At 59.0% G+C, this 13958-nt stretch overlaps 1 protein-coding gene across 1 annotated transcript; it reads right to left on the bottom strand.

The window, feature by feature from the left end:
* Positions 1–434: 434 nt before the first annotated feature.
* Ubxn6 (UBX domain protein 6) lies at positions 435–13669 on the bottom strand. The gene is made up of 11 exons (XM_076872115.1): positions 13482–13669; positions 10378–10541; positions 9952–10016; positions 9092–9220; positions 3563–3660; positions 2871–2946; positions 2301–2385; positions 1968–2187; positions 1751–1881; positions 1415–1563; positions 435–926 (listed from the first exon to the last, which is right to left on the bottom strand). The coding sequence occupies exons 1-11, from the start codon at positions 13562–13564 to the stop codon at positions 798–800; spliced, it is 1329 nt and encodes a 442-aa protein (XP_076728230.1). The 5' UTR covers positions 13565–13669; the 3' UTR covers positions 435–797.
* Positions 13670–13958: the final 289 nt, after the last annotated feature.

Raw genomic sequence — 13958 nt, 5'->3', positions numbered from 1 at the left:
TGTCCTCCCACCACACCCTGCACCCCGTGAGGCAGCTGCAGGCCCTCACCAGAGCCATCTCATGAAGGCACTATGCCCTTCTCCCTCTAAAACCGTGAGCTCAGAAAACCTGTCTTCACACTTTACTGAGTCTTAGATGTTCTGTTATAGCAACAAGCTAGTTGAACACACCCCTCCCAGGGCTAGGGGATCCCAAAGGGGCCCTGGGCCTCAGGGACTTGGCACAGGGCCCCCTAAATAAAGCTTGCTCACTGAGGTTCTGTGAGCAGTTAGGGAAATCGGACATGAAAGCTTGGCCTTTGGCACGTGGGGACCCCTGGCTGGACAGCCAGCAGCCCTGAGAGCATGAGCCATGCTGAGCCCTCTGCACTGGGGAGCTCAGCAGAGGTGACCCTTGCCCTAAATCCAGTGGTTCATATTAACCACCAGGAAGCTATTTTCAAATATTCTATTTATTTAGGTTCATAATTTAGAAATTACTGTCAACTGTGCTGTTAGGCTAGCATCTCTCCTGCCACTGTCACCAGCTTAGTGCCAGATGGGGCCACCCCCATACACAGCACATGGAGCCTGTGCTCAAGCTCTGCCCAGGGAGACACATCTGCCCGCCCCAGGGGCTCTGCAAAATGGTGGTCAGAGGTGCTGCCGCCAAGGCGGGCACAGCTCCTCCAGCCAGCCGAGTAGGGCTGGGGGCCAGGCCCAGTGTTTCCAGAGGTGGCTGGGTGGCCCTCGATTGGGACAGGGGACAGGGAGAGCATGAGACAGACCCGTGGGCTGAGGCCAACCCTGCCTTTATTTCAGGAGAGCTTCTCTATGGCCGCCAGGAGCTCGGGTTTCAGGATGGAGGAGTTTGGCTCAGCCCCCGCAGCCTTGATGTCCTCTAGCACAGCGGCATCCCAGGAGAAGGTCAGGAGGGCTGAGGGCACCTGTGGGGGGACAGTGGGATCCAGATCATCCCCTGATGGGCTAGTTGGCCAGGAGATGCCCCTGCCTGGCTAAAGCCATCAGAACCAGGCAGAGCCCCAGGTTCCCACCCAGGCCCTCACCTCCCTTCCGGGCAGCAGACCTGCACCTGCCCCGCAGGCATCCTCCCTGGGAAATCCCCCGCCTTCATTCCACCTTAGCTCTGCTCCTCAGAGGACGCACCAGGCCCATTTCAAGAGGCAGCAAGAAATTAGGAACCATTCAAGAAAACAGCAAGGTCAAGGTCACAGCACCAGAGGGAAGGTGGGATTCTAACACAGGAACCAGGCCTGGAGCCATCCTAAGTCCTGCCCTGTGAGCACCACAGACCACAGGGAGGGTTTGGTGACAAAGTGATTGCCAGCAATCAGCTTCCCAGGATGTCTCCTGGTCCTCCTGGGTGAACCCCTGGGGGTCCTAACTGCATCACCAGCACTGGCCCCTCGCTCACCAGCCCACACTCGTTCAAGGCCAGGTTCTCTTCCTCCGGCAGCTTCTGCCCTCCCGAGGCCAGCAGCTCAAAAGGCAGCCAGTCGTTCTGCAAGGCCTCCCTGACGAACTCGTACAGCGATGACAGCCGTTCCCGGGCGTAGAAGGTCCCTGGGAAGCAGGACAGTCAGATGCAGCCACTAGGCTGGCCCTCTCCTGTGCCCACTCCGTGCCCCTAAGCCCAACCACCAGCAACTCAGTCTGAGAGGAGCTGGGCAGAGCACAGCTCAGGGCCGTGGCCCTACAAGACTGAAGGCCCAGTAGCAAGAGCGAGCCCTGCCCTGGCCCCTGGGCCCACCCTGCAGGAGGCAGCCATCAGGGAGGCGGATGCGCAGCAGCGTGTAGGTGTACTTGCGCAGCTCCCTCTGCTCCTCCCTCTCCCGCATGGCCTTGGTCCGCAGCACGCTCAACCGCTCCACAGCATCAGCCCTGCAACCCACACCCAGAGAGTAGGGCTCAGGCAGCTGCCTGGGCCCCAAACCCAACCTTCCCGGGCCCCAGGTGTGCCTGCCCACCTGAGCCTCTGCTCCCGCTTGATCTCCTCTGCCGTGAGGTTGAAGAAGTCCCCAGGAAGGTCAAACTGGGAAGCCAGGGGTGAGGGCCGGAAGACACGGCGCTGCCGGTCCAGTTTGGCCCGCACGGGCTCTGCACCCAGCAGCTGCTCCTTATGCCGCTCCAGGCTCTGGGGCTGCGCCAGCGCGGCCTCACTCAGCACGTAGAATTCCTCCAGGTCCTCTGTGCCACCCCCACACAGATGACACTGCAGCAGGGCCACCCAAGCCGGGCCCTCCCACCTCAGCCCCTCACCCCCACCTGAGGCTCAGCCCAGGCCCTTCCTCTAGCCTCACCCTGATCCGGGACAGGCAGTAGCATCCTCTGGAACCCAATGGCCTCAAAAAACTCGTGGGTCCCTTCCAGGCAGTTAATGCGCTCCTAGGAGTGCAGCAGAGGTCACACAGGGCCTCCTCAGCCACAAGCCCAGTGATCCCTGATGGCGACCAAACCCTAAAGCTGTAGCAGAGCTCAGACAAACTCGCTTTCCTAAGGAGAACCTTGGAGCTTCCCTAGCACCTCCTGGAGGACACAGTTCCCCTAAAGGCCAACCACCAGGGGCAGGAGGCAGACCCCAAGGACTGCTAGGGAATCCCCAAAGCAGGGGAGGACACAGCTTCTGCTCAGAACACAGGCCGGGGTCACCAGACCCGCCGTTGCTGCAGAAGAACATCACGTGTACCTTCCCAGTGTAAGGGTCAGACTATTCCAGACAGGGAGCCGCCCACCAAGCCCGTCCATGGCATGTGACTTCGGTCACCTTACTGCCACCTTCTGCTGGCCACTTCAAGGATGCCCCCCCCTCCCCATGCCAGCCATCCCACCATGGCTGGGGCCAGCTGTGCGGGCTGAACTGCGGCCCTCACCTGGAACACCTTGTTCTGCAGCTTGATCTTCCGGTACTTCTCCTCTTCAGGATGCAGGTGGATGTTGTCCAGGTACCTGAGAAGAGGACGAGGGAATGGGACACAGGGTCCCTGGCTCCTTGACACTTCCAGTACCAGGGGACAACAGCTAAGAGTCACAAGCAGCATCAGCAGCAGCAAGAAGAAAGAAGGGCCCAGTGGGACCCGGCGCTGCACCTTGGGGTTGGAATCACAGGTACCCTCACAGCCAACCAGAGGGGCTGTCACTATGCCTGGCCTCTCAGTCCTATCTGCCAAGGACACAGATTAACCACAGAGATCAGACAACAGAGACGATAACCAACCCCTGCGCAAAGGCACGGCAGGGCTGGGGGTTCCGTGGGCGGTGCCCTGGCAGCTGTACTCATGGGCATTCTGGATCCACCCGATTTGCCTGACCAGCTGCTGGAGTGAGCTGGTCCCCATTCTCCTTATACACTCCTCAGATAACCCCAAGGGAAACTAGGGTGGTGAACCCCCAATTCCCTAGACCCTTTTGTTGCAGACAGGTAAACCAAGGCCCAACCCCTTCCCTGAGGCCTCAGGTGGGCTGGCCTCCCTCCCAGTCTCTGCTCCTTCCTGGCCCCACCGAGTCCCCAGAGCCAGAGGGAACGGCCCCACTGGGAGCGGCTTGGGTGGCTGACTGCACTCACTTGGCGATGGTGTCCACGCCCAGCTTCACCCTGTCCCGGTCTCTGTTGAACGTGTGGATCTTCATGATGGAGGCAGCTACAGGGTCTGTGGAGAAGTGCTGCAGGGGACATGGCATGACATGTAGTACCACTCCTGGTACTACACTGTACAGCCGGCCACAGAGGAGTGGCCGGAGTGGTGCCACTGGCTCTCTTGGGGCAGAGCAGGGGCATCCGCCATCCAACTACACACTCGGCACAGAGTTGAGGAGAAAGACCCCAGTGGTCAGTCCTGCCTCAGACACTCTCATCTCCAGGCAGAAGGCAATGGCCACCAAAGCAGGAGAGAAACAGCTGCCCTCTCTGTGACCTTGGTGGTCAGTGTGGCCTAAAGTGACAGATGTCTACCTCTCACCCTGGCATGGGAAACTCCAGCAGTGGGCGCCGCAATCCTGGCACACGACGCCCAGCCCTGCTGGTCCTCATCCCCGCAGATGGAGAACTGCAAATCTTCACCCAGGGGCACACAGGTGTCGGGTAACAGAGAGGATGCACAGGAGTGCCCCAAACCTGGACAGAGCCAGGTGGCAAGATGGCCAGAATGGGCTACTCCCAGGGCCTACCTACAGGACCAGGACAGCATGTGCTCTCCCTTTGCCCGATCATGGAACAAGCCACACACATGCTCCCCTGCAGCCAGCAAGTCCTGGTGAACTGGGAGGTACAGAGGACAGAGGGGTGGACAGCAGCCCAGCAAGGGCCCACCAGCTTGCCTAAAGCTCCTGCAAGGTGGGTTTGGGCCTTGTCCTCCCAGCACCCTCCCTCAGCTACATGGGGGGCCCGGGAGCTGCATCAGAAGCACACAGACGTTGGCTCCCAAATGAGCCAGTTCCCCGCCAGCCTGATTGGGACCCAGCCCACCTGCTGGTTTCATTGCCAGGGAGTGGGGGACAGAGAAAGCAGGTCTGCCAGAGGTGGCAGTGAGGCGGTCAGGAAGGAACCCAGACTCTCTGTGGGAAACCTCACTACACGGGGTCGGAAATCGGCAGCTCTCCAGGAAAACTGCCTCATGCTCATCCCTCCCTGCAGGTGGACTCCAGCTGCGTGAGAGCTTCCAACAGTGCAGCACACCACCCAGGCAAGACGAGGAGAAGCAAACAGAAAAATGCTAGAAAAACCACAGGATTATTATTTTAGGAGGGGGCTAAGAATGGCTTCCTAAGTATGACCCCAAACTAGAAGCCATAAAGTAAGACCGACACCTTCAGTTACAGTGACCAAAATCTCTCCCGGCAGTGACTTCAGTCCAGTCAAAACATAAACGATTGAGGGAGAATATCTGCGACCCACCCACGTCGTGGTCGAAGACTAGCTTCACTGATAACAGTGCTACAAGCCAAGAGGACAGCCAGCCTAACCCCAACAAGGGAGGCGCAGGGGAAGTCTATCCCGTGGGGTCGCTTTGGCTACAATTTGAACAAAGACCAGGAAGCCTGGTGAGGGGCGGGGCTCTCCCTCACCACTGGAGGGAACCTGAGCGGGATGCCCCCAGGAGAGTCCCCCGAGTACAGTGCAGTGGCCTCTGATCCAAGCTCCACTCTGTGACTGTGGCCAAGGCCGCTCACTGCCTGTTTTCATAGCCAAAACCTGAGTAAGTCCCGGAAGAGCCCATGTGTGGCACTGGGCAGAGCAGTGTGAGGGGACCAGAGGTGCTGGGCTCCTCACTGGAACAGGATGCCTTCCACGCTTCCATGATCAGGTCAGAATGGACTCTACTGTCGTTTTGTTTTTGTTTTTTTGCGCTTTGGTACCGGAGACTGAACTCGGGGATTAAACTCCGGGCCCTTGACCACTGAGCCGCATCACCAGCCCTATTTTGTATTCTACTTAGAGACAGGTCTCATTGAGTTGCTTAGGGCCTCGCTTTTGCTGAGGCTGGCTTTGAACTCATGATCCTCCAGCCTCAGCCTCCCAAGCAGCTGGGACTACAGGCATGTGCCACCATGCCCCGCTCCACTGTCATGTTTCACTAAAAAGAACCAATAATTCTTTTTTTAAAAAAAGAGCACGCAGGTGGCACAGAGTAGCTGGGAGGCTGACAGCAGGATCAGGAGTTCAAAGCCAGCCTCAGCAACTTAGTGAGCCCCTAAGCAACTCAGCGAGACCCTGTCTCTAAATAAAAAATAAAAGGGCGTCAGAGCGAGACTTGGAGACTCCGGACTCAGCGGCAGAGTCGCCTTGGGATCCAAGAGACCCGGCTCCGGAGGCGCGAGGTGCACACCTCTAACCCGGGTCTGCCAAGCGCACACCCCCATGACCACTCTCCGCGCGCGCACGCGGCGCTGAGCCGGCCCAGCGCAGGGTGGAGGTCCGACTCCCAAAGCCCCGCCCCGGTGCTCGCCGCCGGCTCCCGCTCCTCCTCCCGCTGCTCGCCGCCGCCGCTGCCACCACCTCGTGGATGCCAAGTACCAGCTTCCCTGTCCCTTCCAAGTTTCCACTCGGCCCTCCGGCTGCATTCTGCGGGAGCGGAGAAACTTTGGGGCCCGTGTTGCCCGCCGTCAGTACCATGAAGGCGGCGGAGTACGCGAACTTGGCGGTGGCTGGATCCTGGCTGGGGAAACAGTTCAGATGCGAGCGATTTGGGAGGTAGGGCTGTCAGAACCACTAAGGACACTCTGTGATGAGTGAGGTTTCGGTGGCCCGGTTTGGCAAGGCCGCCTTTGGAAGTGAAGAGGAGCCCCACAACATGAGGTTTGGGGTTCTGCGCCTTTTCTGCCCAGGCTCATAGGGACCTCTTCCTGAACACCCTGCTGGGTCAACCGGCCCCAGGTGGCCAAGGCCCCTGGCGCCTCTAGGCGTGCTCAGGGTTGTGGTCAAATGTCCAGCTCTAACTCAAGCCATTCTGCATCGTTTAGACAAGATAATTTGGACTAGAAAAAGCTTTGGGAAAGGTTGAAAGGGGCCCACAGGGTTCAAGCTGCTGCTTCCTGGTAAAGGTGCCTCAGTGCCGGACCTGACTGTAGATGGCCAGTGCAGACAGCAGGGCTCCAGACTCTCCTGTGGGGCCCCCTGGTTTACCTTCAAGCCCCTTGTCCCCTTGAAAGAACCATCACAATAACAAAATCCTCTGGTGGGCTCCCGCAGGTGTTTTTAAAAACAACCTGGAGAGGGATGACTGGCTGCTAGGAGGGATTAGGATGGCCCCATAACATGGAAACTGGGAGACACCTCTCCAAATTTCTTATCAGCTCTGAAGTATGTTACTTAAAATCACTGGAAGAAAGCTGGCAAACCTGCCGATGCTGGTGCGCTCTCACGCTTTTTAAGGGCAGACGTCCTCCTGACGAGCACTTAAAGGAAATGCTAGTTTCCTGCATGGTTCTAATAAGTGTTTCAGGCCCTCACCCTGGAACTGCAGCGCCCACAGACTTCCAGCTTTGGAGACCTTGCTTATCTTAACCAAAGATGAGCTCAAGAACTTACATTCAACACAAGATCTTTATTTCCAGTGCCCTGATGTCCCATGTAGGAAGCATCTTGTGAAACTGGATAAGACACTGCTTATGTTTCTTAAAATTTCATTTCCAGCTCGAATGTTGAACTATCAGGCAGTGTTTTAATGCTTACATAATGAGCTCTTGCTATGAAGTGTGGGGTTTGAATTTTGAGCCCCTGGACACTTACCTTCTGCACATATTTGTCACTGCTTTAATAAAAAAAGATCTGTCTAAGTTTAAAAAAAATAAAAATTAAATTTAAAAAAAGGGATGGGATGTGGCTCTGTGGTTAAGCGCCCCTGGGTTCAACTCCCAGCGCCAAAAAAAAAAAAAAAAAGGAGCATGTAGAACTTTCCCACAGACAGATCAAGAAAAGATGAGGGTAGGTGAAGAAAGTGGAGCACAAATCTCATTAACACCTGGCAAATGGGGGGGCAGCAGATTAATGCCCCCCCACCACACGTACACAAAGACGCCTGCATCCTAATCCCTGTGACCACGAGGAGGGGAAGCCTCATGGGAAAGGAGAATTAAGCAGCAGAGGGAACGAGGCTGTGCTGGATCATCCAGGAAGGTCCAGGTAATCAGAGGGGCCAGAATAGGAAGAGAAGCAGAGCTGGCAGCTTGGAAAACACCTGGCCTGGCACCGCTGGCTCAGGAGAAGGCAGGGGCGGGAGCTGTGGGCACCTCCTGAGAATAGAGGAGGTGGGACCAGAATCTCCCTGGAGTCTCAGGAGGGACCCCCACTGCTGCACTTGAATCTGGCCCAGGGAAGCCTAGGGTCACAGTGTGGAGGGTATAAATACAAAAGAACAGCCAGGACAGACACGCAGCTTGTCTAAGCCACCGGGTTTGCAGTGACTGGTGGTAACAGCTGGAAAACTCACACCCTGAGTGTCCTGGTGTGGGGTGAGGTGTTCCTCCAAGCTCCAGTGCTAATGCAGGAAGGTTCAGAGTGAAATGAGTGGACAGTGGGAGCTGGGGCCAGCCAGTCCATCCTGGTTTGAATGGCCTGACATGTAGTCAGGAGTGTGGCCAGAGGAGTGGTCACTGAGAGGTGCCCAGCAGGGTGCATCTGCCCTGGGGTCCCTTCCCCTCTCTCTCTGCTTCGGGACCCTGCCAGGAGCGGAGCAGCTTTCCTCTGCACACCAGCACCATGATGCCTTGCCTCACCTCAGGCCCCGTGTACCCCAGTTGGCCATCTATGGACTGAGATCTCTGAAACCATGACCGCAATTGAACTTTCTCCTTTCTAAGTTGTTCTTATCAGTTTGGTTACTGCAACAAAAAGCTATCCAACAGCTGGGTAAAGGGTATTTAGGTGTCGTCTGTGTTCCTCTTGCATTTTTCTTCCACATAAAGAGCCACAAGGGGCTGTGGCTGGGGCTCAGTGGTCCAGCGCTTGTCTAGCATGCGTGAGGCACTGGGTTTGAGCCTCAGCACATGTAAAAATAAACAAATAAAAGTACTGTGTCCTCGGGAGGAAGGGGCATGGAGATAAAAAGACAGTGAAACGAGACCGACATCATTTCTCTCAGTACAGGCATGAACACACGAACAGTGTGAATATGTTGTGTGTACAACAGAGACATGAAAACTGTGCCCTGTACATGTACTAGGAACTGAAACGTATTCTGCTGTCACGTGTAACAAATTACAATAAAAAATTATAAAAAAAAAAAGCACCGCATCCATCTACAACTAAAAAAAAAAAGAGCTACAAGGAAAAAAATATACCAAAGCAGTTCCTCCGCGCAGACTGCCTCCGAGTGTCTAAGGTAAGTGTGCACGGCCTGGCCCGCAGCCCTTTATGTGGAGCAGAATGTGGAGGAGAGAAGGACAGACGCCTCAGGGCATCTTAGAAAAGGACCTCAGCTACCTCCAGCAGCTGCCGGGAGGCGGGCCTGAGGGGTGGCAGCGCCCTCTGCTCTGCTCTGATGGCGTCCTTGGTGCTGCCCTGTCTGGGGAAGGCATAGCAGGCACGGAGGCAGGGCGAGGCCCAGTGGAACTGGCTGCTGCCCTGGGATGAGGACACACAGGGGACTGCACTCACCGACAGAATAGCTTCTTTGATGTGGGCGTCCCGCTGGTCCCTCCTCAGAGTGGCCCCCGTGAGTGGGCAGGTGAAGTACACGCCAGGCACCGCGAGGTGTGTCGAGCCTTCCTCTTTGGGCTCAGGTACCTGGGGGGTGAGAGCGCTGAGCAAAGACTGTGGACAGAGGTGGCCCCAGGACAGTACCGGCGAGCATGGCCCGTAGAGCCTGGCGCTCCTGGCCCCCACCGTCCCTTCCACTTGTCAGCTGAGGGCCGAGCCCTTCCTCCCAGGTTCCCTGGCCCATGCGCCATCCCCCCAGTTCCCAGGGCACCGACATAGAGCAATGCCAACCGGGAGCAGCCACTGCACTTCGCAGGCTTCCTGCGCCTGCAGCCACCCCCTAGCTACTGGGAGTGAGTGTGGGGCTGGGTTGGAGTCGGGGGGGCTCAGCACCTCACATTCTAGGCCACGTCTAGGGTCTCTTCCATTCTAAAATCACGGCTTCCTGGCCAAGCTCTGCCGAGACTCCCAAATGACACCTCCTCCATGGAGCCCTCCAGGCTCAGGGACACACAGGAGGGCTGTGCCAGACTGTGGCTTCTGAAGGCACACAGAGGTTCCAGTCCTGCCCCTCCTGGCCAAGGACAGCAGCTGTCACCTCTGGGAACCTCAGGAGCACTCTTGGCACCCTCGGGGTGCTGAGCCCCGAGGCCCCAGACAGCGCGGGCGTCTGCCTCTGTGGTTCAGGGCAGCACGGAGTGGAGACGACACCTCTTTTATGCCCCTGGCAGCAAGTCCTCCTGGCACAAGCTCTGCCACAGCCCTCCCAGGGGTCCCCGTTGCCCGCCTTGGGGGCAATTCCACAGCAAAAGCTTTACCTCCTTGGTCCCTGGAAGCTCAGGACCACCACTGACGGTCGCCTCAGCGCGTAGTTCCTTTCTCACTGCAGGAAGAAAACACGCGGAGGAAGAGAGGAAAATGGGACAGACGTCGCCCTGCCCCAGGCCCCCACCCGCACTAGGCCTGCCAGCCTGGCAAGTGCCCGCCCGCCCGACGCTCTGGGTCAGGCTCTAGTCCTCTTGCTGGGCTTGGTCTTTGTGCGCCCCCACTCCCACCCCCACTTCCTGCACAGCTCAGCTGCCCTCCTTCCTCGAGGAGCACCTGTCACCCGCGCCCTGACACCAGGCCCAGTGCCACCCTCCCACGTGGCACATCCCTCTTGACTTTAAAACACCCTGTTTACTGTTTCCACCCAGAACCAAGTGCTAGGTCCCCCACCTCAGCCCAGGATGACCACCACTCACCCTGGTTCCGAATAGAGTCCTGTGACGTGGGGCCCCGGGCCCTGGGCTGCTTCTGTTCCAGTCGGGCCAGGGCAGCTGCTGCTGCCATCTGTGCCTCATCAGTGGGTCCCTGGCGGGGCTGCCTGAGGGCTGGCTGCTGGGGCTTTTCTCTGGGGGCCTTCTCCCTGGGCAGAGATAGGGGAGTAAATGGCCTTCCAGGGTGGCGAGGGAGGCTGACTCGGGGAAGTAGGAAGAGCACCTGCCCAGCCTCGTTCCTGCCTCCTGACCCCTCAGACAGACATGTGCCCATCTACACAGAATTGCCTTTCGCCCTCCCAGGCCACCCAGGGCCCTGACAGTCCTGATACAGGTGGAGGAGCCTCTGAAGGCAGGAGAGGCAGCTCTACTTGGAGCTCTGCCCCTCTGGGCAAGTGGTGCCCCAGCTGGGCCTCAACATCCACATCTGTAAAATGGACCCACAGCATCCTCCCCTGCAGAAGCCACCCTGACGTTCCCAAGCACTGAAGAGGCTCATGGGGTCGTGACCTTGCCTCCCTCCCTCCGTCCCTCAGCACAGGTCTGTGGAGGACCTGCCCTGCTGGATTTGGCTGGCCCTGCCCGTGTGCTCCCCGTAGGCTCTCCAGGAGTGCTTCTGGCCCCTCCTCACAAACCCTCCTGGGCTCACAGGAGCATGGGCAAGCTATCCCTGCCAGGGCTGACCACAAGGCCTGATCCCTGTCACCCTGGTGTCACTACTCCACACCCCGGATGGGCAATGGGTGGCTCCATGACTACTTAGCATAGAGGGTGCTGGCAGCGACTCCCCTGGGGCCTGCAATGATGCAACCGTCTCGCCTTCCCCTGGGACCCTCACCTGACCCCAGCAGTTCCCATCATCTGTGCTCTAGGTCCATAGAACCTTCTAGGAGCCTGGCGTAGTATTGGACCCTCACTCCTCTGCTCCATCAGACACTCAGCAGCCATCCTATCCTGATACCTGGGGGCCTGCCTCCTGCCCACCCCACCTCTCTCCATCGTCCCCACAGCTGAGGGTCTTGAGATGAAGAAAAGATGGCTCCCGCAAACCCGCCTGGCATCATCCACTGCTAGACTTTCCATGAAACAGCATTTCCACAGCACTGCCAGCCTGCAGGGACTCTAACTGGGTAACCAGAGGGACCCCCTGAACCCAAGCCTGGCTCACCATTCCCCTGGGCCAAACCCCTCATGGCTCGTGTGACAAACTCAAGTGCCACCTTCACTTCCCTCCACTCGGGGCTCCCCTCTGGTCCTCCACATGCAGCCCAGTGTGTCGCACTGAGGAGTCTTTGCACTTTTGTACCTTTGCCCAGAACACTCCACCTGGGGGTGGGATAAAACCAGGTCTGCAGAGGGTGCTGTTGAGGGGCCGAGAGCCACATACTGGGTCTTGCGGAGTCCCATTCTCAGCTCACATGCCACCTTGTCAGAGGGGCTTTCCTGGACCACCTGACAGCTGCCTCACTGCACACCAACTACTTCTCTCTCCTCAGGGGCCTCAGCGCCACCTCCTTCTTGTGGCATATGTGCTGACTGTCCCACTGGAAGGCAGGCCCTGGAGCACGAGGCCCGACCTTTGCCCAAGCCTCCAACGGCCTGGATGCTGCTCTTAAGTCCCGCTCCAGCAGGCCACATGTCACAGACACATGGACCTCCACAAGCTCTCTCCCTGACCACCCTGAGTCCTCCTGGTTCCTCCGAAACCCCTAGACTGAGGTAGCCCCAAGCCCCCATGTCCCTCCCATCACACAGCCCCACCACTTGTTCACCATCTCCAGGTTTGCCACCCTCCTCCCTGCCTGGGCGCAGGAACCCAAGGTGTTGGCTACCTGGCCCTCATGGCCTGCCTTCTCCAAATCAGCACTGTACCCCTGGGATCCCAGGACACCCAATCCTCATGCAGGACACCTTGGTGCCTCCCCTGCCCCTTCTTGCCTGCCTCTAGGCTCCTTCCCTACCTTCAACCCCTCCAGGATTCCTTCCACTATCCCCCACATAACCGTGGCTGAGCTCATCGACGCCTCCTGCAGCAGCCCTAGCCTTCCAGGCCCCATCTCCTCACCCCCACCCGCCCTCAGTCTCAGCCTGATGCCACACCTGCTCCATTCCCACCCATGCCTCCCCAGGAGCCTCCAGTGGACAGACACTTCTCCCACCAGGCCTCCATCTCCTGGCACAAAGGCTCCCACCTCCCAGACCTCCTTTGGCCCCTCACAGCCACTCAGGTTAGGCTGGCTGGCCTTCCAGACTCTTCCTAGTACTCACTCCCCTTTCCTAGCACTGCAGGGCCAGAACCCAGGAGCTCTCTTCCCAAGGAGGCTCAGCCTCACTGACACCCCAGGATCCCTGCAGTACTTGCTCCTCCGGGTTCAGCCCCAAATCTCAGGTCATTCCAGATATTTCCCAAGCCTCTCCTTTATTCCTCTAGGCCTCTGATCTTCCTCCAGCAACTGCAGCCCCAGACTCCTCCCTCATCCTCCACCGGTCAATACCCATTGGCCTCTTGCCCCGCCCCCAGATCTCACTCTAGCCCCTGCTCCCAAACATCACCCACATTCCCCCAAACCCCCTCTCATGCTCCGCCTTTCCTGTACCACCCCCAGGTGCACCCATGCTCCGCCCCTCCCGTGCCACCCCCAGCTGCCCCCATGCTCCGCCCCTCCCGTGCCACCCCCAGCTGCCCCCATGCTCCGCCCCTCCTGTACCATCCGCAGCTGCCCCCACGCTGCACCCCTTGCCCCTCCCAGATCCTTCTTGATCTGTCTCGGCCCCTCCTGCCCCGCCCCCGCTCACCGCGCTCCGCCCCTTTCCGCGCGCCAGGCCCCATCCAGCTTCCACGCTCCGCCCTCGTGCCCCGCCCGCCCCCAAGTCCCCTCCCCGAGCTCCGCCTTTGTCCCGCCCCTGGCCCCCTCTTGCTTCTCCCACGCTCCGCCCCTCCTGGCACGCCCCCGTCCCCCAGCCGCTGCCGGAATCTCGCCGTCCGGCCTGCCCGGCCTCTCCCGGTCAGCCTCCCGGCCTCTGAGCTCAGACTCCTCACCACCCATCCCGTCCCCGCCGGGCTTTAGCGCCCTGCAACCGTCACGCACCCCGCGGAGTCTGTGAGTTTCTGACCGGGCCCCGCGCTCTTGAACTTGATGTCGGCCTTGATCTCCTGGAAGAACTTCTTCATGGTGGCAGCAGGCCCGGCGGCAGGGGGCCGCGCGGGGCGGGGGGCGCAGGGCCCAGTCGGGGAGGAGCCGGCAGGAGCCAACAACCGGAAAGAAAATACCGCGCTGCCGGAAGTCCCTCCCTCGAGCGGCCGCCCACGTGACAATCGGCCCGGCGCAACTCTCTAGCTCTCCGCACCTCGCTGGCCCGGGGCGGCCTCTCTGCACTCTGGAGCCACGTCTCGGTGATTCTTCCGGAATTCGTTGCCGGGGCGACGGCGCGCTTCCCGCGGCGTTCCGGAAGGGGTGCCTGAGCTACCCGCCGCCTGACCCCGCCGAGGATGCACTGGCTTTGTCCCTTGCCCTACTCAGGAACCTCCCCTGGCACCCAGTGCTTACGTAACAAAGTCCAGTTCA

This window comes from Callospermophilus lateralis, chromosome 1 (genome assembly GCF_048772815.1).
Source record: "Callospermophilus lateralis isolate mCalLat2 chromosome 1, mCalLat2.hap1, whole genome shotgun sequence".
Taxonomy (NCBI): domain Eukaryota; kingdom Metazoa; phylum Chordata; class Mammalia; order Rodentia; family Sciuridae; genus Callospermophilus; species Callospermophilus lateralis.
Note: the sequence above shows the minus strand (reverse complement) of the source record. Positions and strands in the feature narration are given on the sequence as shown.

What these genes read in the sequence shown, in the direction of transcription:
- Ubxn6 (XM_076872115.1), bottom strand. Translation starts at nt 13,564, where the DNA reads ATGAAGAAGTTCTTCCAGGAGATCAAGGCCGACATCAAGTTCAAGAGC. An exon ending in AAGCGGGAGCAGAGGCTCAG is followed by an intron (nt 1,882 to 1,967) that starts GTGGGCAGGCAC and finishes TGTGGGTTGCAG; the next exon opens with GGCTGATGCTGTGGAGCGGT. An exon ending in CCTTGAACGAGTGTGGGCTG is followed by an intron (nt 927 to 1,414) that starts GTGAGCGAGGGG and finishes GTCCCCCCACAG; the next exon opens with GTGCCCTCAGCCCTCCTGAC.